The sequence below is a fragment of the Cyclopterus lumpus genome, chromosome 23, assembly GCF_009769545.1.
Source record: "Cyclopterus lumpus isolate fCycLum1 chromosome 23, fCycLum1.pri, whole genome shotgun sequence".
NCBI classification, from domain to species: domain Eukaryota; kingdom Metazoa; phylum Chordata; class Actinopteri; order Perciformes; family Cyclopteridae; genus Cyclopterus; species Cyclopterus lumpus.
The window spans coordinates 2,325,495-2,348,993 of record NC_046988.1 but is presented as its reverse complement, the minus strand read 5'-3'; the positions used below and the strand labels follow the sequence as shown (position 1 = coordinate 2,348,993).

General features: G+C 43.3%; 1 protein-coding gene across 1 annotated transcript; it reads left to right on the top strand.

The window, feature by feature from the left end:
* The first annotated feature begins 442 nt into the window (after positions 1-442).
* Positions 443-10,767, top strand: gdi2 (GDP dissociation inhibitor 2). The gene is made up of 10 exons (XM_034526115.1): positions 443-613; positions 5,330-5,437; positions 5,889-5,988; positions 6,610-6,744; positions 6,998-7,196; positions 7,302-7,433; positions 8,444-8,543; positions 8,636-8,807; positions 9,004-9,203; positions 9,705-10,767. The coding sequence occupies exons 1-10, from the start codon at positions 569-571 to the stop codon at positions 9,855-9,857; spliced, it is 1,344 nt and encodes a 447-aa protein (XP_034382006.1). The 5' UTR covers positions 443-568; the 3' UTR covers positions 9,858-10,767.
* Positions 10,768-23,499: the final 12,732 nt, after the last annotated feature.

Here is a 23,499-nt window from a genome sequence, read left to right as displayed (position 1 = left end):
TTCCTACAAAGAATTGACATTTGAAAATAAGTCAAACTTATTTGACTGAGCGTGACCGTGTATTCAACACAAGAAACTGTAGAGAACAATACATAATATACAATAGCACCGGTTGTTTTAGGTCATGTGGCAGAATAATTAATTAATATTAATTAATATTTTAAGCCCAGTTGAGTCATTTACCAAAGCAAGGCAGAGTGAAAAATATGATCTAAATGCATAACCTGAATCTTAAGATATGTACAGCACGAAACACACCGTATAGTTAGAGGCTAATGGTGACAACTTAAGACGTAGTAATTATAAAAACATGTCACGTGGCTGGTCTATCTTCTTATGTTGGCTGCCTGTCTGTCCTCGTGCGTCTCTGCGCTTTGGGAGACATTGTTTTTTCACACCGACACTTTTGCGCCACTCTCTTCTTCCAAGTGACTGACAGCTGAGAAGCCCCGCCCCCCCCCCGAGGCGCCTGACGCTGAACCGCAGCCCCTTTCTCATTTCCAGCCCCGCAGATCTCCATTTTCTCCTTTCCCGATATTCAGCAACGGAGGAGTGAAGACTTGGAAAAATGAATGAAGAATACGACGTCATCGTCCTGGGCACCGGGCTTACGGTGAGAAGGAATCAAACGACGCATTTTGCTGCGTGGAAGTAATGTTCAACCTGTTACCGACGCAGTTAGCGCTTAGAACTAACGAGGCCTAATCAGCGGCGCTAGCGCTAAGTAGCTAGCTTAGCCGCTAAGAGTGAGCGACTACCTGTTAGCTAACGGGAACTGTTAGCACCAGGTTAGCTGCACATGCTATCGGCGTCTGGACAGATTACCGGTACCTAAACGTTAGCGTACTCCGGATACGTTGAAACTCTCACACGGTTGCGGTGGCTATGTAGCAGCGTTGTTCCGGGGACTGTGTGCGTGCAGAGACCGCGGTGAATGAACCGGTTATTTGGCTGCCAGACTTTCGGTCAAGATAAGATGATTAGTCCGCTAATGTTAGCCGACCCAAACTAAGCTAACTAATTAGCTTGCTAACAACAGAATAACGACGTGTCAGCTTCACCGACTAATCTGCCTGTCAACCCGGTTGTTGACTTCATCCCAGTCTCTGTATAATTTTGTCACAGACGGACACTTATGGAAGTATTAAAAACACATTAAGAAGCTCACTAACTAACTAATACCTTCTTGATTTCCTGTTATGCGATGGACTCAACAGGCGGACGACTACGAATAAATCATCTTCATAATCGTCGCAAAGTGAACGACGCCTCGTCCCTCTGAAGGGAAAGACCATACTGTCTCCTTATCAGATGTCACATGATTACTGTGGACTATGTCACTGTCAGTCAGGAACTTTATAACCTGTGAATTAACTTGGACTCCTTGTGTCGTTTGATCTTGCATACTAAAATCCAGACACGCTGAGGAGGATGTGTGGCAGTTCATGAGCGGTTCCTCATGTGTAAGGGTTGTTTACCCGGATTATAAACTTGTCATTATTGACCATATTGTACTACAGGCCTCCTGACGTGCATCTTAATCTCATCTCATTTCAATACACTAATATTTTCACAAGAACGTGGCCATCTGGATTAACACTAAATGGTGCACGAGTGGTGTGAAAATACACGAGTCAAACGCTGCTTTGTTTCATTCATAACAACGGCTTCTACATCCGCATTCCTGCGTCTTCCGGTTGTTCTGGTCATGAAAGTACTGTGATGCCAGTGGGCAGCTTCCTGTCAACTCTTCTAGCAGTTTCTTGGCTGTTTTTCTTTAGTCTAGGGAGCCCTAGTATGCAGTTTAGATTCTGATAGCATCTGCGGCTCAACACCGCCGTGTTAAGTTTTTATAAATGTATATTTCTTCATGACGTCACACACCGTTGAGTTGCAAGGTGTTTTGCTTCAGGAGCAGGGCAATGGCTCAGAGCAGAAAGGTGGTTTGTGAAGTTCTATTGGGAATTGTGTTGCTTTAGCTCACATTTGGGTGTGGTTCCACCAAGACTGAGGAAATGAAAGTACACTGCTAGTAATCTGAGCGCTAGATTGACTGCCAGCCAGCCCAACAAGCCCAGCAGACTGCTGCACAGTAGCGTCACTGGGTTTTAGTTCCGTTAAATAAGTGACTTCACTTCTGTATATCTGACAGATTTCCATTTAACATTACACACTAATATTATGACTACTAGCTCAACAGGTTACACTGAGCTCTAATAATATATAATGTACACCAGTTATGCACCAGTATGCACTAGTTTTGTATTCTTTAATGGAATATTTTCTCCCACCAATAGGGCCTTTTTATGTTTATTGGGTTATGCGCCTGGGGGATGGGGTGTCTCCACCTGTGCACTACTAATGACACGTGAGGGGAGTGGCTTGGCACACAACATCAAACTGCACCTGAATGCAGTCTGGTTCACATCGTGATGCTCTTGGTGATCCCAAGTAAGCAGCTTGTTGCCTGAAGATGAGAGAGGCAAACAGGGTGGTGTTTCAGTGGTGGTGGTGGGTTGAACACAGAGACGGCAGTGATGGCATGCATTAGTTGCATGATAAATGGAGTGCTGCATGAATGGCATGTTTTTGTTGGATTCCCTCTACAAAAAGCCAATGGGATTGTTCCATTGGGTTTTTGGAACATTGCAGGAAATAAGCTCTGTGGGAAACACACATTTTTGTGTTTTTTTTTTGTTCAGCAAGATGATCTTCACCAATGACCATCACCTTTGTGATATTTGAAAAAGTAAAAAGCCAAGATTAGGCTATTATATAGTAGGCATTATGGCTTATTATTGGCACTTGTTCGCGACAGCCTTTTTTTAAAATAAAAAGCTTCAAAATGATCAAGAGGGTTATTTACTGATGTATTTCATACAGTACATCAAAACATTAAAACCTCTTGAGCTTGTGTTGCCCCCTTACCTTATTTCAGGCATCTAACCAAAAAACAATAAAGAAAACCTGACTTTATGAGACCATGCATGCGGAAGTGCAAAAATACTGACTCATTTCCAGGTTTTAGGACTCATTCCAGAAACACTGACTGATGGAAAATCTCCAGTGCTAGTGGGGGAAATATTAGTGATGGACATATCTTTTACTTAGCCTCCAAAGAAAAAAAACTAACAAGTGCTGTAGAATTCTCCATTCAAAACTGTCCTAATAATTAATCAATCATGAAGGCAGTTATCAAGCAATGATGCCAAACGCTCTCTGGTTCCAACTTTTAAAACTGGGGGATTTGTTCCACTTCTCAATCTTATGTGAAAGGAAAGGTATTTAGATTTTAAGACTTTTTTGGGGTGTTTTATTTGTATCAGCAATTTATCAAGAATTTAATTGGTAGGTTACTCCAAAAAGAAAAAGTTATATAAAAGTGTAAAAAGTGATTATTTTCCCTGTACTAGATAACTTTTGCATTCTTACAGTTGCTATCTTTGTGCTCATCAAAAGGAGAAAAGGGTATTAAAGAAGAGGAAATAGACACAATGCATTATTCATTATACACTCGCTGTATAATGAATAAGGGAGGTCAACTTCTATCAAAGTTTCAGGCATTAAACAATGAATTAAACTGTACAAAGCAAAACATATTCGCATTACTACTGGAACTTAATGTTCACCAAATTCAGCTGTAAAATGATTGTGTTAAAAATCCAATAGGTCTGAAGCCAACACATTCCCATCTGATTTTATATGCTCATCACATGTTCTGCATGTAGAACTTTAATCTGCTGTTTATATAATAGATGTCAAATCAAAGTCCAACAGATTCTTGTGACTTAAAACATTTGAGAGTGGGTTGGAATTGCTCTGTGTCGTAAACTGAAAGCAAGTATAGCCCTGCCGGGATTTTAAGTCCTCGTCATGTGATGGTATCGTTTTGAACTGCTGAGACACATCCAGCTCTTGTCTTCTGCGTTGGACTTTGCTGCCTCTCACATACTCAGATTTTTATGGGTCTTATGTGTTCAATTGAAGAGTTTTGCTTTTGGTCACAATGGGTTTCATACTGGCTCAATTTTCTGCTTCTGTACACTGGATCAGTTTGTCTTTTCCTCTCTGTCAGCATGGCTGATGTAGTGATGACTACTCTGCCTCAGGCTATGTGTCAAAGCCTGTATTCATATAAGCAGCTGGCTTTAATCACATGTCGCCCGAAAGGAGTGACGGAGAGATTTACGTGTCGCCTGACTTTTGTCCTTCAAGTCGACGGCATTGCAAGTTCAGACAATCGAGGGAAACCCAGTCGTTTTACAGATGCGATTGGATTTCACTGGCCCATGGGTTATTTTGGGAGAGCACCTATGCAGAAAGCTACCTTAGATGTTGCAGGATGTAGGTCATTGAGGTTCCGAAGAGGGCGATTTAAACATTTCAATGCATTCGGCTTCGATAGCAGCAAAACAAAATTCCATACACGCTCATTAGTAATCCTGTCCTGGAGATAGTGTGGAGACTAAATGTATCGTCAAAAGTCATAGATTAAAGTCTCTATAGACCATGTGGTAATCGTACGAGTTCATTCCGTGTTAAACTGCGAGTTGAGTCCAGTAAAGTCTTGGATGCACATGGTACGAACCCTGACACTTCCTGTATCATTAGAGGCCACAGACTCCACACTGAGGGATCGACGGTGACATCACCCAGTGAAAGCTGTGAAGTGTTTTGGTTTGTTTGGTCATGTGAGAAACGGGTTATACCACGCACGGCCATATTTTAAAGCTGTCACTCGATAGTAAAACATTTAGAGTGAAGTCCACACAGTCACATGATGCACGCAGTAATCGCATTATGGCCTTTGGTCTGTGTGAATTCCAGTCTCTGTTCAACATGCACATTTTCCCTCATCATACCCAAAGCCATGTGAAGGCTATAATCATCCGCCCAGCTCCGCAGCATCATGTCAGACATTATGTTAGTACTGGGTGTGGCAGGACTGAATTCCTGGACATGGTCCTCATCGTATTTCTGTTAAAATAGCAAATTGTTCAATTCATTGTCCCCTCAGCTTTTTGTGTCCAAAGTCATTTTTAACATTTACTCACAATTTTCATATTGATCGTGAGTGACTACAGGGGAATATCTGAAGGAGGCTACTCACTACTGAAGCCTGCAGGAACATGGAGCAGGATTTGTAGTTGTACATTAATTTGTATAACAGCCCGTCGGTCACTCTTTAATAACAAAGTGGTTAATGTGGGATGGATCATTAGAGCACAAACAATCACATACATCTGTTTACTGTTCCGATGGTGATGGTGCTTTACCATCAGCATCCTATTAATGCTTTTTTTCCTCTTCTTTTTTTCCCTCTCAACAGGAATGCATTTTATCAGGAATCATGTCGGTGAAAGGGAAGAAGGTTCTGCACATGGACCGCAACTCCTACTACGGAGCTGAGAGTGCCTCCATCACGCCTCTTGAGGATGTAAGTTGATCTGTGATGCTGCTGGCTCGGCTTTGTGACACGGGGGGCGGTCCCATTGGTTTGAAATGTTAAGCATGAGGACCAGAACTGCAGGCTTTGGAATTGGGATATATATTGGGATAAACATAAAAAATATTTACATAATAGTTATTACTATTATATAGCACCTTTTAAACACATTTTTTAATATATATATATATATATATATATATATATATACACACACACACACACACACGCACACGCAAAAGAAAAGCCAGATTGCACATATTGAAGCTGATAATGTGGTAATTATAATGAGACAATAAAGTAGAAGTTGTCAAGACCTGTAAACATACTTTGATTTGTGAAATCTTAATGCTGGCTGTGCTTCCTGAAATGCGCCTTGGGTGTAATTGTGAGTTGTTGTCTGTAGCTTGTGAGTAAAGTCTGGTTCTGTGTGTCTCTACAGCTCTACAAGCGCTTCGACCTTCCGGGCAAACCTTCCGAGTCCATGGGAAAAGGCCGGGATTGGAATGTGGATCTCATCCCTAAATTCCTTATGGCCAATGGTATTACTTGGCTAACTCACCTGTTTTAATTTTCTCAGTAACTCTGTGAGCTTTAGTTTGTTGTTAATGCTGTCTGTCACGGTTCAAAAATATATATATTAAATATAATTCAATATCTATATATTTGATATTTAATGCCTCTTTAAGTAGCAATTGGAACCACAAGTAAAACTTGCAGGATGCTATACATGTTATACAAGTCTAAATTGACATGGATGTTGATGTTCAATAAATAATAATACATTTTGTTTGTTTATCGCTTTAAACGGTACAGACGGCACTTTACATGGTAAAAACAAAGAATAGAAACGATAACAATGTAAACAAGAGAGATTACATAATTGTAAGAAACAAAATAAAAACATACTGAACTAGCATCACATGTTAAAGGTAGATGTTTTTACCAATCAAAGCTGGGATATGCAGTTTATTTTTGGTGCCATTGGGAAAACATTCCATAACGCTTTAGCATGTTGTAACTCAAGTGGAGCCCCAGTTTAGGCAGTCTTCTGGAAAAAACAGCCTTCATTCTGCATCTCTGTCTGTAAGCGTTTCAGAAATGGAGAGAAAATGTTGCTAATAGCTTAGCCTGCTGCTGATGTTTGTGTCTCCTTCCCTCAGGTCAGCTGGTGCGCATGCTGCTGATCACAAAAGTGACCCAGTACCTGGATTTCAAAGTGATCGAGGGCAGCTTTGTGTACAAGGGGGGCAAAATCCATAAAGTCCCTTCTACTGAGACCGAGGCTCTGTCATCAAGTAAGTTATTTAAGGACGTTGTGGCAAACTACTGAACAGGGATTATAAAAATGTGCGGACAGCTTGAAACCATCGAGGAAATGTTTTAGATTTTATATGCAGCATGTGTGTCTTTGTATGACTCGTTAGTTTGTTGTTTGGGTCTAACCCAGAAAACCCTCTGCTGCTGGTTGACGTTGTAAAACTTGCTCTTCACTCACTTAGTTGCTTTCAACACGGGCCCACTCAGTCTAAACTCTCGGCCTCTTTAAAGGTCTGATGGGGTTGTTTGAGAAACGGCGCTTCAAAAACTTCCTCCAGTTCATCTCCAACTTCGACGAGAGCAACCCCAAAACCATGGAGGACGTCGACCCCCAAAAGACATCCATGAGGACCATTTTCCAAAAGTATAAACTGGGCCAGGAGGTCATGGACTTCACCGGCCACTCCCTCGCCCTCTACCGCACAGACGAGTCAGTGCTCTCTATAGTTGTTCGATAAATGTTATTTTTGACAATAAACCTAATTGCACGTGATTGTGATACAGTTTTAATTGGTCTCCATCTCTCTCAACTCAGCTACCTGGATCAACCCTGCATTGAGACGATAAACAGGATCAAGCTTTACAGTGAGTCTCTGGCCAGATATGGCAAGAGCCCGTACCTCTACCCACTGTACGGCCTGGGAGAACTGCCACAAGGGTTCGCCAGGTAGGGGACACACTCGGGAACTCTTGCATCATTTACCACACCAAGTAAAAATGACTTTTAAATGCTTGGAGTAGGTTATAGGTATTGAAATGCAGTTGTTTTACGACCAAAACATGCAAAGTACAAAGGAAGTTATTGAAATGTGATCCGTTGACTTGGCCCCGTTATCAACGTGGGTCACAGGCTGCAGCAGCGACTGTGGCACACAGCTCATGGAATTCAGGTACTTGAAGTTCTTCAGCGTCTGATTCACCCAATTTGCATCATAACCACACTCCACCTTTTTGAAAGTCAGAATCTTAACACAGAAATATAACGGCCATACATCCGCTTAAAGATCATAGAGGAAGAAAAATAGGCTCCTTTTAATGTTGTGATGTTGTGTCATCGTCTGTTTTTGACATTACTTAAAAAGCCCTGTCAAAGAGGCACAAGCAACAAATGCCTTTTGTTTAATGTTTTTAACATGATAATGTACAACACCTCAGGGGGTTCAAAAGCTAAAATCGACTTTAATCAAAAATATGTCACGTTGTGACTTAAAACATTAAATAATGGTGTCTTCTTTAGATTAAGGTGTCCTAATAGGTCTTTTCCACAGCAAAAGCTGATCGGCTCATAAAAGAAAACGGTGTAATTAAACCCACACTGTCTAGATGTCTAATGTTACATTCATGAATAAACCTTGAATTTGATCCATTATTTTCTACTGCCGTTGCTAACGCAGGTGCACAAGCAGGGAAATGTTGACTTCAAAATGGCGTAACGTGATATCGAACTCATTGCTTCCTGTGTATATGTGACGATGCAGTTAGCTAAATAACAGTCTTTCCATAATGACAAAGATAAGAGGAGGGGCCTACCTTTTGAGCCACCGGACCAATAACTGACTAAACCGCTAAATCCCTCATCCCTGACTCTTGGCTGCTTAAAGCGGAGATATGACGTTATTGCATTTGGTGGAGGGGGGATATTAGGAAGCAACGTATCACACTTTTCTTCCACTCCAGGCTGAGCGCCATCTACGGCGGGACGTACATGTTGAACAAGCCCATCGACGAGATCGTGATGGAGAATGGGAAGGTGGTGGGAGTCAAGTCCGAGGGAGAGGTGAGCGGTGTTCTGTGTGACACTAACCCCGTCTCCAGGAGTTAAACCTTTCCCATGACCTCTGACCTTTTGACCGTTTCGCCCCAACGCAGATCGCCAGGTGCAAGCAGCTGATCTGCGACCCCAGCTACGCCATGGATCGCGCCACCAAAGTGGGCCAGGTGATCCGAGTCATCTGCATCATGAATCACCCGGTCGCCAACACTGGCGACATCAACTCTTGCCAGATCATCATCCCCCAGAATCAGGTCCAAAGGGAGCATGGTGAGCGCACACGGGCAGTGAATGTATACTCTGTTGTGTCTTTATTATCTAAAAGAATGTAAAAGGCCAGTGCGACAGACATGTATATTAAATAATGAAATCATTTCTGTTAAATGTACCTATCATTGACTAATTATTTGAACTCACCCACCGACAAACCAGCAGACATTAACGATCATATAACGTTGTTTTCCAGACATCTACGTTTGTATGATCTCCTTTGCTCACAACGTGGCCGCCCAGGGCAAATACATCGCCATCATCAGCACCACGGTGGAGACGAGTGACCCCGAGAAGGAGATCAAGCCGGCCCTTGACCTGCTGACGCCCATCGAGCAGAAGTTCGTCAGCATCAGTGACCAGTATGCCCCCATCGACATGGGCACCGACAGCCAGGTGGGGTCTTTTTCTTTCTACCTTTTGGAGGGTTTCCACTCACTTGAGGCGTGGAACTTATTTGTGGCACAACGTGGTTAACGGTGAACATCATCTGCTCTCCTCTTGCTCAGACAACGGCCCCATTAGAATGTAAGACGTCCTGTCCCTTCAACCTACTTGTCCACCTCATTGTGTCTTAGAGGTTATCAGCTGCGTTTAATATTAATATTGCAACTTCAGAATGAAACTGTTGTGCTGTTTTCTGGTAAACGTACACTTTAAATGAATATCTATGCCCCCGGTGAAGGCTGGTTTGTTACAGAAGGACGTTCCGCTCATTGTAGTGATGACTTGCTGTTGTGTAAGAACTCGCCGTCTTTGCACCACGTGTCTGCACAGGAAACTCTTCTGTGGTCTGATTCCTTCCGTCTGTAAAAACAAAATCAGTTGCTCTACGTCTGTGTGCACTGAAGGACTTCTTCAAATAAAAGGCCTCCTTGATCCGGTTTTCTCTCCTAGGTCTTCATCTCCCGCACGTACGATGCCACGACTCACTTCGAGACCACCTGCGACGACATCAAGGACATCTACCGGAGGATGACGGGCTCAGACTTTGACTTTGCCGAGATGGAGCGCAAGAAGCAAGACACCTTCGGCGACGCCTGCGACTAGAAGCGTGGCGCCCGCTACCGCCCTGATCATCACGGACGACGACGACTGAAATCTTACAAAAAATAGTAAAAAAAGAAAAACTACACAAAAATGTACACACCGATGGGCTGGCTGGTCATCCGAGTAAACGGTTTTGCCCATTGAGGAAGTTCATTATATATGGATATGATATAGTGTTGTTGGGCAGGGTTCAGGGAGGGAGCTACGCATTTTAAACCCACACTCAGATGGATGTTGCACTAAACACTGGTTATACCTAATATACAGTAATACCCTACATTATTCTGCCGCATCATGTCGAGATGATGCATAGTCCAAAAATGCCAAATCAAATGGTAATTCACAAAACTATATTACAAAGTGGGGGAATTCGTGTCAGCGGGGTGGGGTGGGTCATCCAATTGTTTTGTCAATATATAAAATGCATTTGGAAGATAAATAATATCTATACATCAGTTATTGGTCTTTGCAAGTATTCTTTCATGTCAGGGTGAGAGAGAAGCGGCTTGGCTTTGTGCGTCTTAAGTCAAATCATGCGAGCAAAGGGGGGCGGGGCTTGATATTTCTATGTCAATGTTTTTTCTTTTCTTTCATCCCCTTTCCGTCGCAGCCAGACGCATCCTATAAACCAAGCCACACAAGGGCGACTAGTTACTATAATGCATCAGAGATATGCGTTCCTGTATCATGCAAAGTGATGGAAGATGTGAGCATTAACAGCAGATTGGTGGGACGTGTGCTTCACTGTAATTGCTTAAGAAGGACCAAAATGTGTACTGCAGCAGTATTGAATTGATGAGAGCCCTTTTGGTATCCTCTGTCTTGAACAACTTTGGAGAAAAAAACACACATCTTGGGCTCAAATGATTTCTATACTGCAAAGTAAAAACAAAGTTTGTCAAAATGCCAACTGTGTGATCACTTTTTTGCCCTCGCATTGCAACACAAGCAGAACACGGCTCGAGTTCTGCAGCTTTTGTACGATGAACTTTAGACCGACGTAAAACAAAAGGACTGATTGTTCATTAACGATGATCAGTCATTTCAGGTTATTATAGCGTTGTGATAAACAAATATCAGCAGGCTGTTGCAGATAGAGATTCAAAAAGCCAACTCTTAAAAATGTAAAACTTAATATCTGAATGCTTGAAGAACATTTCTAACCGCATTAAATCAAACGGATATGGTTATTGAGTTAATCAACCTCCCAATAGTCCAGTTCAACCAACACCATGGGCCAAACTTCATGTCCTAAAAGCCTTCAAGTCACAAAGATTCATGAAAGCCCTGCTACACTTTGAAATATGCTTTCTATTTGAATAAAAGAGTAGTTTGTGAGGTTCATCTAGATTTGAATGTTGTGCTCTTGCAAGCTGTTACTTAATTCTATGTGCAGAGTGTTTCTAATTCTATGTTCTGGTGTTTATGATGAACAGGTCGTGGCATTGCAGTCCATGTTTTATGGATTTGTAAATTAACCTTCAGTATTAGTAAGAACAGAAGGACGGATGGAAAAAGCCTCAACTTGAGTGATTACATAAACATTTAGTTTCCTTCATTTTTGGACACAAATTATGTCCTTTTATCAAATTCATTTATTTGAGTCCACTGGCTGCTGCGGCGAGGAGCCTATTTATAGTTATAGTTTAAAAAGAAAAGTTAAATTATGTTAGTAGTTCAGAACTGTGGTTATTTTTTCAAACTTCCACTGCCATATAAATGGATGAAAATGGCTTTCTGCTTTGCCACCTGTAGTTCCTCTAAACTAAAAGGTTATTTCATTCTTGTGTTGGTCTAAAAAGCATCAGCTATATACTTTCCTGAGTATTTAACCTAAAACAAAAAAACACTCCTACGCAATACAATACAATACAATACAATACGCACTCTGTGTGTCAGGGTCTCGGCCGCGGTAATTAAAGGTTTGTGCTCTCAAGACTTTCCCTGTGACAGACACACACTCATTCAGATAGTTAAAGAGCATCATGCCATTTGTCTCCACCTGTGTCGTTCAGGTACACCACGACGTCCTCGTCTCCATCCGGTCTGAGGCTCCTCCCCCAACGTCTTTTCACATCAGATCCTTAAATGGACTGCAATGTCAGCTTCAGGTATTCTGAACTTCTGGACATCAGAGAGATATTCTGTTGACTGAATATCTATAAAACACCATGCACTATAAATGTATGAATGTTCAGGAAGTTGTCAGCTTCTTGAGCCGTGTGTTGCAGTCCCGGACTGGATGCAGTGCTACTTTGCTCCGGTTACTTTTTTTATGCTGTGATGATTACAAGTTATGGAAGGAAACCTTCTTACTGCTTAGAATTATGTTTTCATATCTATTATTTGGCCCCAAGAAAATATTGTTTACTGCAAAGGTCCTTGATGGTATTATGGACTGAGACATAAACTTGTTTAACAAACATTGTGTGAGCTTAATGCTATAATCAGCATGCTCACAATGACAATGCTAACATGCTGCTCTTTAGCAGCTGTAATGTTTATGATGTTTATCATCTTAGGTTAGCCTATTAGCATGCTAACATGTGCTAAAAGCTGCTAACGTGCTAAAAGCTGAGGCTGTTAGACACAATAAGTATGTCACTATTGGAATCTAGAACCCAATGATGGTGCTGGATGAAAATGTCAGCAATGAGTAAAAAGGATACATCATCTCAGGACCATGAATATCTATACGAAATGTTGTGCCAATCCACACGACTGTTGACCTGCTGGCAACGTTGGATGAAAAGTCAAAGTCGTAAGGATTCATCGCATAAGGATCTTGAATATCTGGACCAAATCTGACAGTTGTTGAGATATCTCACTCAAACCCAACCTATCACTTTCATGGCAATCGATCCCATAAATCTAATTTTTCTTGATGAACAGTGACTCATTCTTTAATATTTTTCAAAAAGGTATAATTATGTAATTAATTTGTATATACTGGCTGTATGTTAACTGTCTCCTTAGGTCCATGAGTGCCGCCTCCATCACACTACCTATCTTCATAAATTGGAGAGTATGATTTATATAATGAATCCCTTTACGGCTGTGTTAACTTTTTTAATTATCGAACATATAGCATATAAGAACAAATCATCATCACGTGAACACATTGTAGTTTATTTTGACTCAATCTCACAAACACGTCCTGCTGCCAGGAATACTCACCACAGCACCACATCCCTAACAAATGCACTTGTTCCTCCTGTTTGGGTAACCGTTGGTTACAACTACCAGCTGTTTTAGGAAGTGATGGAGCCGTAAAAAAGAAAAGAAAAAGAAACTATGATTGTGACCCATTTTGAAGCTTTCAGTAGGAACCAAGGGCCAGACAGACAGACAGACATTGGTTCAGAGACGGACTAACATATTTTTGGTCTTTTCATGAGGTTGTGTTCACAATAACAACAATATAAAACATCACCAGCCTTATCCTTCAAGAACTGACATGAATGTCGACAAGCTGCTAAAAACATGCACGTTGAGAAGGTGGAGATGCTGGTGGAGTTCGGGGCCAACGTCTCTGCCAAGAGACCTGTCGACCACGCCGGGCTCTCCCCCCCCCTGCAACCCGCCTCAGTTCTATGAGTCAGTCATGGCTGCATGGACAACCAACACCCTTTACGGCCTGTGTAGTCAAAGTTAACCCTGTACAGCAGTGTAGTGTCGACGTTGCACCAGCAGATGGCGAGCAAGGATCACATTTCATTTCATACAGCGCCTCTTTGTTTCCTCTCCCATGAATCTGTGAGGACAAAGCTGGGCACCAGAGGTCATAGGTCAACTGGACATACCGAAGCTCATCATCGGCTATCTCTGCTGTCAGTGAGTGTCCCAGGGGGGAAGGAGGAGTCGGGTCGATGGAACCTCAAAGAGCTGTATTAGATATGATCACATCGGTGAGTCCTCAACAGCAGCCTCTTGAGGACTCACCGATGCTCCCTTTGACGTCAACAATCAGTCACTGGCTCAGGTTGACGGGCATGAGCACGATGCGTGAAGATGATTGTTTCTTAAATGTCTTTTAGGTTTATTAGTAGTTGCCAATGGAGGCACCAGTGGGCAATATTAATTTGGAGAGTCTGTATGTTTAGAAGTGTGGTGGTCTGAGGCTCTTCTCCATAGTCAGTGTTTAACTGCAGTAGTTGGAGTTTGGAGAACCAGCACAAGAGCAAAGTAACGCTGTTCTCTGCACGTATTTTAGACACCTAAAGGAATCTTTATCATATAAACGTTATATTTAGAATATGTTCACGTCTTTACTTCTCTGTCAGACCGCTTTCTGACGGGGAGCTGAAGCTGTTTTCTGTTTTCTTCAAAGCCACCACACTGGTGTACCTCTCCTCCACCGTTGGTTTGTGTTATTGTGTGACTTATGTTTTTGAAAGGGTTTTGTTTCGGATTCACGCCGGTAATCCTGTCTTTCCCGTCTCTACACAGCGGCTGTGGAGAACCGCTTCATGCAACCCCACTTCTAAACATCCCAAATATCCATTAAAAGTATAAATTGCAGCTATTGTGTTTTTTAAATTTGTATCTGAATAAGTGTCAGAGCTCAGGGAGAGGAAGGAGACAAAGGGCAACATCATTTCAAGGTTGTTGGGTTGAATCCTGGATTTGCCGGGACAATGCGCACATGTCGCTGAAGTTACCGGTGTCCCGTAAATGCTGAGCAGCAGACAACATGTGACATGGCCGAGACATCGTGTATGTGTGCCGTCAACAGAAGGCCGTCTCCTTTTTAAAAACGTACTAACACCGAGCAGCGTCGCTGTGGCAGCAGCTCTCGGAGTGACTCTCTCCAGATGCTTCGCTCTGATTCCTGTGATTCACCCCCCCGCCCCTCAGCGGCGGCCTCCTCTTCGTCCAGCGGCGAGCAGACGGCGATCCCGGCTGCTCTATTTATAGCTTCGTGAGGTCTGGGTATTTTTAGAAAGAGGCGCAGGAAGTTGCTACACAAAGTGCTTTGGACCGTTTTATCGGCTCTCTCCTGAGTTGACAAGGCCTCGTTTGGAAGTTTTAAAAACTTATCCACAGAGGTTGAATCCAGCCGCTGCAGTGGCCGTGGAGATGGCACATCTTTGTACAGGAACTTCATTTGAAACAGTCTCAGGTTTTGCTCCCATTAAAGCCAGACTTGAAGAAAGATAACCTAAATCACAAGAGACCAGAGAATAGCACCAGAGACTTCCTAACTTCTGGTTATCCCAAAGCTAACTTCTGGTTAGGATGGGAGCCAGAGCCTTCAGTTATCAAGCTCCTCTTTTATGGAACCAGCTTCCACTTTCAGTCCGGGAGGCAGACACAGTCACCTCATTCAAGAATAGACTTAATACTTTCCTCTTTAATAATGTTTATAGTTAGGGCTGAATCAGGTTTGCCCTGGTCCAGCCCCATGATATGCTGCTATAGGCTTATAGGCTGCTGGGGGATGTTTTAGGATACACTGAGCACCTATCTCCTCTTCTCTCTCTACTTATGGATGAATTTACACATCTCCATTGCACATTACTAACTCTACTTCTTTTCCCAGAGTCTTTGTGACTTCTCGCCTTATTCGTACTGGCTGTGTCTGAAGCTGGTCCTGGCTCCTGGGTCCTGACTCCTTGCCCCTGCATCCTGCATCCAGCCCCTGGCCTGGACCTGGCTTCCTTCCCAATGGCCCTGCTTCCTTCTCTGTGCCCCCTGCCTCAAGGACCTGTCCTCATTGGATGCCTCCTGCCTGGTGGGCCAGCCTCCTGCCTCCGTGGCCCTGCTGATCCCCCCCCCCCCTCTTTCATGCCTACTATTAATTATTCATACATTTCTGTCATATTCATTGAATGTGTTGTAACTCTGTAACTCTGTTAATTCTGTACACATGACATATATTGCTTCTGTCCATCCGGGGAGAGGGATCCTCCTCTGTTGAGATATCTCTTGAAGGTTTTTTCACTTTTTTTGGGAGTTTTTCCTGATTCGATGTGAGGTCAAAGGTCAGGGATGTCGTATGTGTACAGATTGTAAAGCTCTCTGAGGCAAATTTGTAATATGTGATTATGGGTTATACAAAATAAACTGAATTGAATTGGTTATCCCGATGCTAACTTCTGGTTATCCCAAAGCTAACTTCTGGTTAGCCCGATGCTAACTTCTGGTTATCCCGAGGCTAACTTTTGGTTATCCCGATGCTAACTTGCTAACTTCTGGTTATCCCAAAGCCAACTTCTGGTTTTCCCCAGGCTAACTTTTGGTTATCCCGATGCTAACTTGCTAACTTCTGGTTATCCCAAAGCTAACTTCTGGTTTTCCCCAGGCTAACTTTTGGTTATCCCGATGCTAACTTGCTAACTTCTGGTTATCCCGATGCTAACTTCTGGTTATTCCGAGGCTAACTTCTGGTTAGCCCGATGCTAACTTCTGGTTAGCCCAATGCTAACTTGATAACTTCTTGTTATTCCGATGCTAACTTCTGGTTACGCCGATGCTAACTTAAATGGGGATAAAATAATTAAATGTGGCCCCTCTCAAGCAGAAAATTATATATACGTTGACCGTTTTTTTCAAAGAAGGTTTTATATATATATGGGCTGCACGGTGGTGTAGTGGCTAGCACTGTCGCCTCACAGCAAGAGGGCCGCGGGTTCGATTCCCGGTCGGAGCGGTCCTTCTGTGTGGAGTTTGCATGTTCTCCCCGTGGCAGCGTGGGTTCTCTCCGGGCTCTCCGGCTTCCTCCCACAGTCCAAAGACATGCTGCAGGTTAATTGATCTCTAAACCCCCCATAGGTGTGAATGTGAGAGTGAATGGTTGTATGTCCCTACATGTGCCCTCGATGGACTGGCGGCCTGTCCAGGGTGTCCCCTGCCTTCGCCCTATGTCAGCTGGGATAGGCTCCAGCGCCCCCGCGACCCTAATGAGGATAAGCGGTATTGAAAATGGATGGATGGATATATATATATATATATATATATATATATATATATATATATATATATATATATATATATATGACCGTTTTCAAACCTTAAGTTTCACCGCGGAGCTGCCGGCTCAGTAACCTTGCTCAGCTTCGAGAAGGCTGGGGGAGGACTGCACCTGTGTGTTCACCGGTTGTCTGACAAATCTTTACCGTCATCCACACCTCTCATCCACTCCCTCCCCACAGCGACGCTGTTCGGTGTTAGTACGTTTCCCCTAAACGTGCCCGAGCTGCACAACGCTGGCCACAATACGGAGCCCGTCTGCTGCTACTCCATAAACATGCCGAACCGTTTACAGTTTGTTTAATCGAAAATGTAAATTCCTGGAAACCGATCTTACATCATTATCAGAGATTTTCACTAGTTTTCATGCTACAAAAATGCAGTCTGTTTCGTCATAATCTTCGCCTGTAAATAATCCTAAAGCACAGATCACTCCTTCCCGTGGAGCGCTCCGTTTAAGACTTAAAATATCTGACACCGATGAGGTTTCTACTTGTGGCTCGACGGCCAAGGAGAGCAGGGCAGCCATGCAGGGGATGTCCAGTTATCTAACATGAGACACGATCCATATTCCAAACTAGGAGCGTTGAACGACTTGGCTTGTTGGGGCTGTCTGCTCTCGGTTGAAGTGTTGTCATATTAAAGTAAATACAGTCAGGTTTAATCTGCTGCGATGTTCAAAACACACTGATTTATCTGTTTAAGCTGCTGAGAAAAAGAAAAAACTGAGGAATGATCCCTAAAATGTGTCATCACTATTTGTCTTATTAAGCTGTACAGAAGTGTTTCTCTGAATAAGTTGGTTTATTGAATAAATGGTTCTTTTGACGTGCTTGCTGTCCTCATGCTGTTGCATGAATCCGGCTCTCGTACACGTAGTGCATGCTGGGCCGTATGTCCTCATGCTGGCGTCTCTCTGTCTGCTGTCAACTCATTGTCGGAAACACAAATCCGCTGCACATGCAGACACACGCTACTATGTCCTGAAGCTTCAAGAGGAACACTTGCAGATTTTCAAACTTATCTGTCTCTACCTTCTAAGTTCGGGATATAATGTGAGAAAGCCCTGCACTGGTTACCGATGGTCTCTGTCGTTCTTCCGTACACCAGCGACACCACCTGGTACGCGGTGGAACTACAGGGTTCCACATAAATCGCTATGACAAACCGTTGATTAAATGATTGCTTATTTAGCAACATTAGCATTTATTAGGCGTTTATTATTGTCTAATATTGACTCCTTTTAGCTCCGTTGTGCTCTTAATCCCTGAGGGAAGTATCTGTCTCTCTAGCTGCTGAATGCTCCGCCATGTTCACCAGCTAGTCGCTAACGGTGCCTTTTTTTTTTTACCCTCGTCTGTTTATGTTCCCAGGCCACCGTCAATGAACTCACACCACACGGCACCAATGGAGCAAATTGGCTCTTAAAGAATTAGCATCAAACATGTTGTGCTCACACTATTAGTTGGATTTTGATTATTTCATCAGGAATACTAAATGTAATTAAGAAAAACTTGCTCATGGACTTTAAAGTGGATTTTTGGGCTCGATAGGCTGCTAGATGTTACTGTGTCAACTTACCTGGGTTTCAAATCAGTATTTCCAACAATAAACTCCTGTTTGCCTCTAGGGTGCGCTGTGGATAAAGAAATAATCTGTCAATGTCAACGCTTGCAGTGAAATGTGTTTCCCAGGCGACATGTTGCCCACAGGGCACTGAGGCAACCGGCTCCTGGAACTGAGGTCCCTCTGCAGCTCGTGGCTCATTAACCCGGCCCTGTTGATGTACTCATGTCTGTCAGGAAACACGTCTCTCTCCTGGCAGTGAGAGAGGTGAGGAGGAAAAAGATCAGGGGGGGCAGATTGTGGATTTGAGGCGCTAAGCAGACAGGAACTGGGAGGCTTTGGTTTGAGAATCGGATAAACAAGGGAGCTGGATGCTGTGATGGTCCAGTGCCACGCTCCCCCATCAGACACTGCAGCCTGAAAGTCAGCACCCTGAAATGAGCTGCCGATGTGAGACTGATTCGACAATAATCTGTTGTATGTACAAAAAACCCAAATCACCAGTACACCTCAGATTGAACAGAACGTTCAACATTCGGCAGATTACAATTTGCGTTGTGGTAAAATAATTTCTCCATCAAGATGATTAATGCTAATCAAAAGTAGTTAGAGTATGGCAGGAGTTTGGATGTGTGAGACTATCAGTATATCTCTGTGTAAATAAACTTGGTTTTGTATACAATATGGCAATTGGGAACTGAGCCCAGGACTGATCAGGATCTGGGCGGCTGTGAATTTCTAGAGCTGGCTCTGTGTTATTGTAATAGTTCTTCTCTAGTTTAGAGAAAAACATCTCCCCCAAATTTGAATTAAAACATAGTTCTAATATCTATATTAGTGGCCATCCAAAAACCTGTTTAGACCCAGTGCATCTTCACCTACATTTTTAGTTTGCTTGTGTAAACGTCTCCATCCACACTAAGTGGCCCGATATGACAAAAGGCTAAAATGTGGGTTGAGGTCAAAAAACGAACTTGAATTCACCTCTGTATATTCAAGGATCGCAGCATCGAAGTACGTTTTGACTTTCTGTTTTGTTTCTGACCTCGTCGGGCATCCCGTCTGAACCGGCGGCCTCTGTGACCTCTAGGAGCTTTGCTGCAGCATCCCCGTCTACACGGGGCAACACCTTGAAGAAAGACTAACCTCCATGAGCGGAAGCATCTGACACAGCAGCTGTTGCACTTCTGTCCAAACGTCAAACTCGCTCAGTGAGTTTTCTTGCAGCTTCGGGCCTTTGGATGAAGATTTTACTAAAGAATCGAAAGACATTTGTTGTCGTTTCTTATTGCAGTTCCCATGTCAAGCCCATTTTTAGCATTACACTGGTATGTGCTGTGGCTTATTCTCCTGGGTAGACTGTCCAGAATTGAGTCAATCCAAGTACTTGACCAGGAACACAACTCTGAATGGCAAACGCCAGGAACTCACCACGATTCCATGGAAGACAACGTCACAGCTGACTGGACGACTCAACACGAACACAGGACCTCATCTCAATATGAACCTGAAGAAAACACGGCAAAGGTGGTGGAGAAAACAAGAGTAACACTCTTATCGCATCAAGTATTGATGGGACTTGCTAAATGAAAGACTCCTTAATGCAGTTAATTGTTCCCAGCCAGCTTAGATTCTGGCCTCCAGCCTCTAGTCTGCTCCCACACTTACAGTAAACCAGACTTGCTTTGGTCTGAGAGAATGAAGTTTGTGTGTGTCTGGACGACAACGCCCGGGGTAACACACACACGCACACACACACACACACACGCACACTTCAAAAGCAGCCATCTGGTTGTATTTTCTGAAGGGAGTCCCCCTGACCGGGAGTGGCCCAATCTCCAGTGCAAATGAAGTGAGCAGAGTTTCCTTCCCAGACGCTTTCCCCTCCTGTTTGTGTCTCAGCTGCTGAGGCGCACGCCTGCTCGGCAGTAGCCAGCGGAACGGCTCGCTCTCTATTTCCACGCAGGCTTCGTGACGGCCTGGAATGCCACGAGGACTGGCCGTCTCTCAGCTGTTCTGAGGGATACGATTTCCCACATTGTCTTTATGGGGAAAGCGAATGACTAAACCTTTCCTGACAGAATGGTGCCAATTCTCCTTGTAGTTGGAGGTTGTTTTCATCCCGTAGAAGCTACTGAAGGGAACGTAGAAGACTTGGCCTTTGCAGCTCAGATCACAACACTGTCTCTCTTTGACTCATTCCTCAAGAGGGAGAAGCCAGAGAGGCACTTCCAGGTCCGGGATGAGGACAGTATTGAGACACTTAGCCTTGAGTGCATATCCTGGAGCATTGAGGACACTTCTAGTAATAAGGGACAATGAAGAGCTGACCCTGGCTGAGGGGAAATGCCAGGACCGCAAGGGCCGGTATCAAGAGCATGTCTAAGGCTCACTTTTTAGCGACGTACTAGACTGGACCCCTGAACGAATGTGAGGGGTGTCCCTCTGCCAGTGAGCTGAATGAGCTTTTCAGACGCTCCAAGGCGAGGGGTCAGAACCAATAACGTGACTCCAAACTCAGCAGCAGCAGCAGCAGCAGGGAACACCGTCTTCTCGGCTTTCATTATGTTCTTTCTGTCAAATCAATGAAGACTGAATACCTGCAGGTGAAATCAACGCCCCTTTTGGCTTTCATTACACCTGAGAAATCAGCGGCATCTGAATAGACTGCATTACTGCAGCTCCCTTTTGTAGTCCAGCACGAGCACATATTGATGTGGCAGCTCAAGGTGAGGCACACACATTCATACAACCTACGGAATGAAAAAAGACAAATGGCTGACAGTCAAAACATGATTGCAATTTGCTGCAATGTTCTACTGTTGTTGTCGTGGTTGTATCAACAATAGATATGGAGAGCCAACATGTTTGAGCCTGCACCATGACCATATGCTACCTTTAGGTACACCTGCTTAGCTTGTACTTCTCTATTTTAAGGTCATAAACACAAATGAACATGCACCTTAAGTACCCCTTCATCAACACCATCCGTCAAAGTCCAAATGCTTTCTGTTGAACTGACGTTAAATTGAATGCCATTTCACACTATTATTATCTGATAAATGGTATTGTTTCAATCATGTTTTCATCAAATTGAACTATCAATATTTTTGGTTAGTTTGCATTTGGGCAACTACTACTTAGTAGCACATGCTGGCTGTTTCAACCACGTATCCATAACTTCGAGAAGCTATCAATTTGAGCCATTTCCTCTGTCCTTACTTTGAGCTATTTCAACCATTTACCTACCTAGCTAAGTAACTATTTCATCAATCTATGCTTCACTGATGGCATTTTAGCTCAGCCAAAGAAGTAGTTGTTCATAACTTCTAGCTAACCATTGCAACAATGTTCTAGTTGGGCCTACTTTTAGCTCACTATGTCAACCATGTCCATACTTTTAGCTGACTATGTCTGTTATGTGTAGCTGCAGGTAACTGGACCCAAACGCCGTCAACGAGGGAAAGGCAACCTTATTGCACAACAGGCTTCAACGCAGACAAAACAGGCTCACACACAAGATCTTCCACGATCTAGACAAGACGAACCGACCAAAGGGGAATGACACCAACAGGACTTAAATACACAGGGCTGGTGCAGGTGATTGGACACAGGAGGAAACAATCAGGGACAGGGCAGACAATCACAGGGACAGGAAGTGCAGAGAAACAGAGGACACGAGAGACAAGGACTTCAAAATAAAACAGGAAACACGACACAGCACTACAGATCCACTACAGATCCTGACAATGTCAACCATAAATCCATACTTTTAGCTGACTATGTCAACCATAAATCCATACTTTTAGCTGACTATGTCAACCTTGCATTCATACTTTTACTTTTTTTCGAACTATTCTGGCATAATTCCATCACCGAGCTAACCATTTATCCGTTACATCTCTTCAACTATTTGGACAGTTTGTCCATTACTTTGAGCTGACTGTTCAGACCTCTGCTAGCTATCTTACTAGTTTTTAGTCTTAATCGCAGCGCATAGCATCCAGGTGTTACCTGCTGGCTCAATACGTGTACATATCAAATTATGTTTTTGTCCCAAATAGTTGAGCTACTCCACAAGCATTACTGGTAGAGCACTAAAAATGGATTTAATCACAAGTTGCCGTTTGCCAAACAGTCATAAATGTGTGCGTAACTCATGGCCTGCAGCAGCACTTGAAGGCAGCATTTCACTGTGTGTCTGTGCTGGATGATGGAAGGTCATTCCTTTGCCTGAAAAACAACCGTAAAGTACAGAATGTGCTGCAGGTAGCGCTGTGTTTTCAGACTGCTCCTCTCGAGCCAACAACTAGTTATTAGACCTTTATCGCTTCGACTGTAACAGAGACCTGCTGTGATGTCACGGCAGGTGACAAGTATGTTAATAGCTGAAAGCCAGGCAGGAGGAGGGGAAGTGTTCAGGTTGTAAAAGCCTTGTGAACCTACAGAGGGATTGTGTATTGCTTGTGTCCTCGATTTTAATTGCTGAGACAGAAATGTAATTTCAGTAATTGTTTAATGAGTGTTTTCAGCCAGGGCTCAGTATTTAATGACCAATATGTAACAGTGCTAACTAACTATGTTCATGAAGCCGTTCCTTTATAATGACTGAGTTAATTAAGACATGCAGGCTAAAAGAGGCTCGGTTACCTAACTTGTTGGCTCAAATCGCAAGTTGCTTATCGCATAAAAGCATAAATGTTGGTTGGATGTGGCTACTGTTCAAATTCAGGGTACAATATTAGCTCAGTAATGCGGGTGGGGGGCAGTGGGCGAGATTTATTTCTCACGGATAGGCCAAGAATGAGCCGACTGTCAATCCTTTAATGTGCTGTCAAACCTTTCATAACAATATTAGCTGGCTGTCACTAAGTTGTCAAACCTGTGAAGACTAGAATGGGAAGTTTACACCCAAGAAAAAAGAAAACATAACATGAAAACACGTAACAATGAAAAGGACATAATCATTTCTCTATCTCGATACCTTTATTTAACCTGTCTGTTATCCTCCACGTTTTCTGCATGTGTGTCTACTGAGTATCTGAGTATCATCTCAGTGAGTCGAAGTCGGGAATGGGAATGAACATGCACTCAGAACATTCAG

Excerpts from the sequence above, each read along its gene's own strand:
- gdi2 (XM_034526115.1), top strand. The coding sequence starts at position 569 with ATGAATGAAGAATACGACGTCATCGTCCTGGGCACCGGGCTTACG. Across the intron at positions 614-5,329 it reads TCCTGGGCACCGGGCTTACG|GAATGCATTTTATCAGGAAT; the intron begins GTGAGAAGGAAT and ends CCCTCTCAACAG. Across the intron at positions 8,544-8,635 it reads GAGTCAAGTCCGAGGGAGAG|ATCGCCAGGTGCAAGCAGCT; the intron begins GTGAGCGGTGTT and ends GCCCCAACGCAG.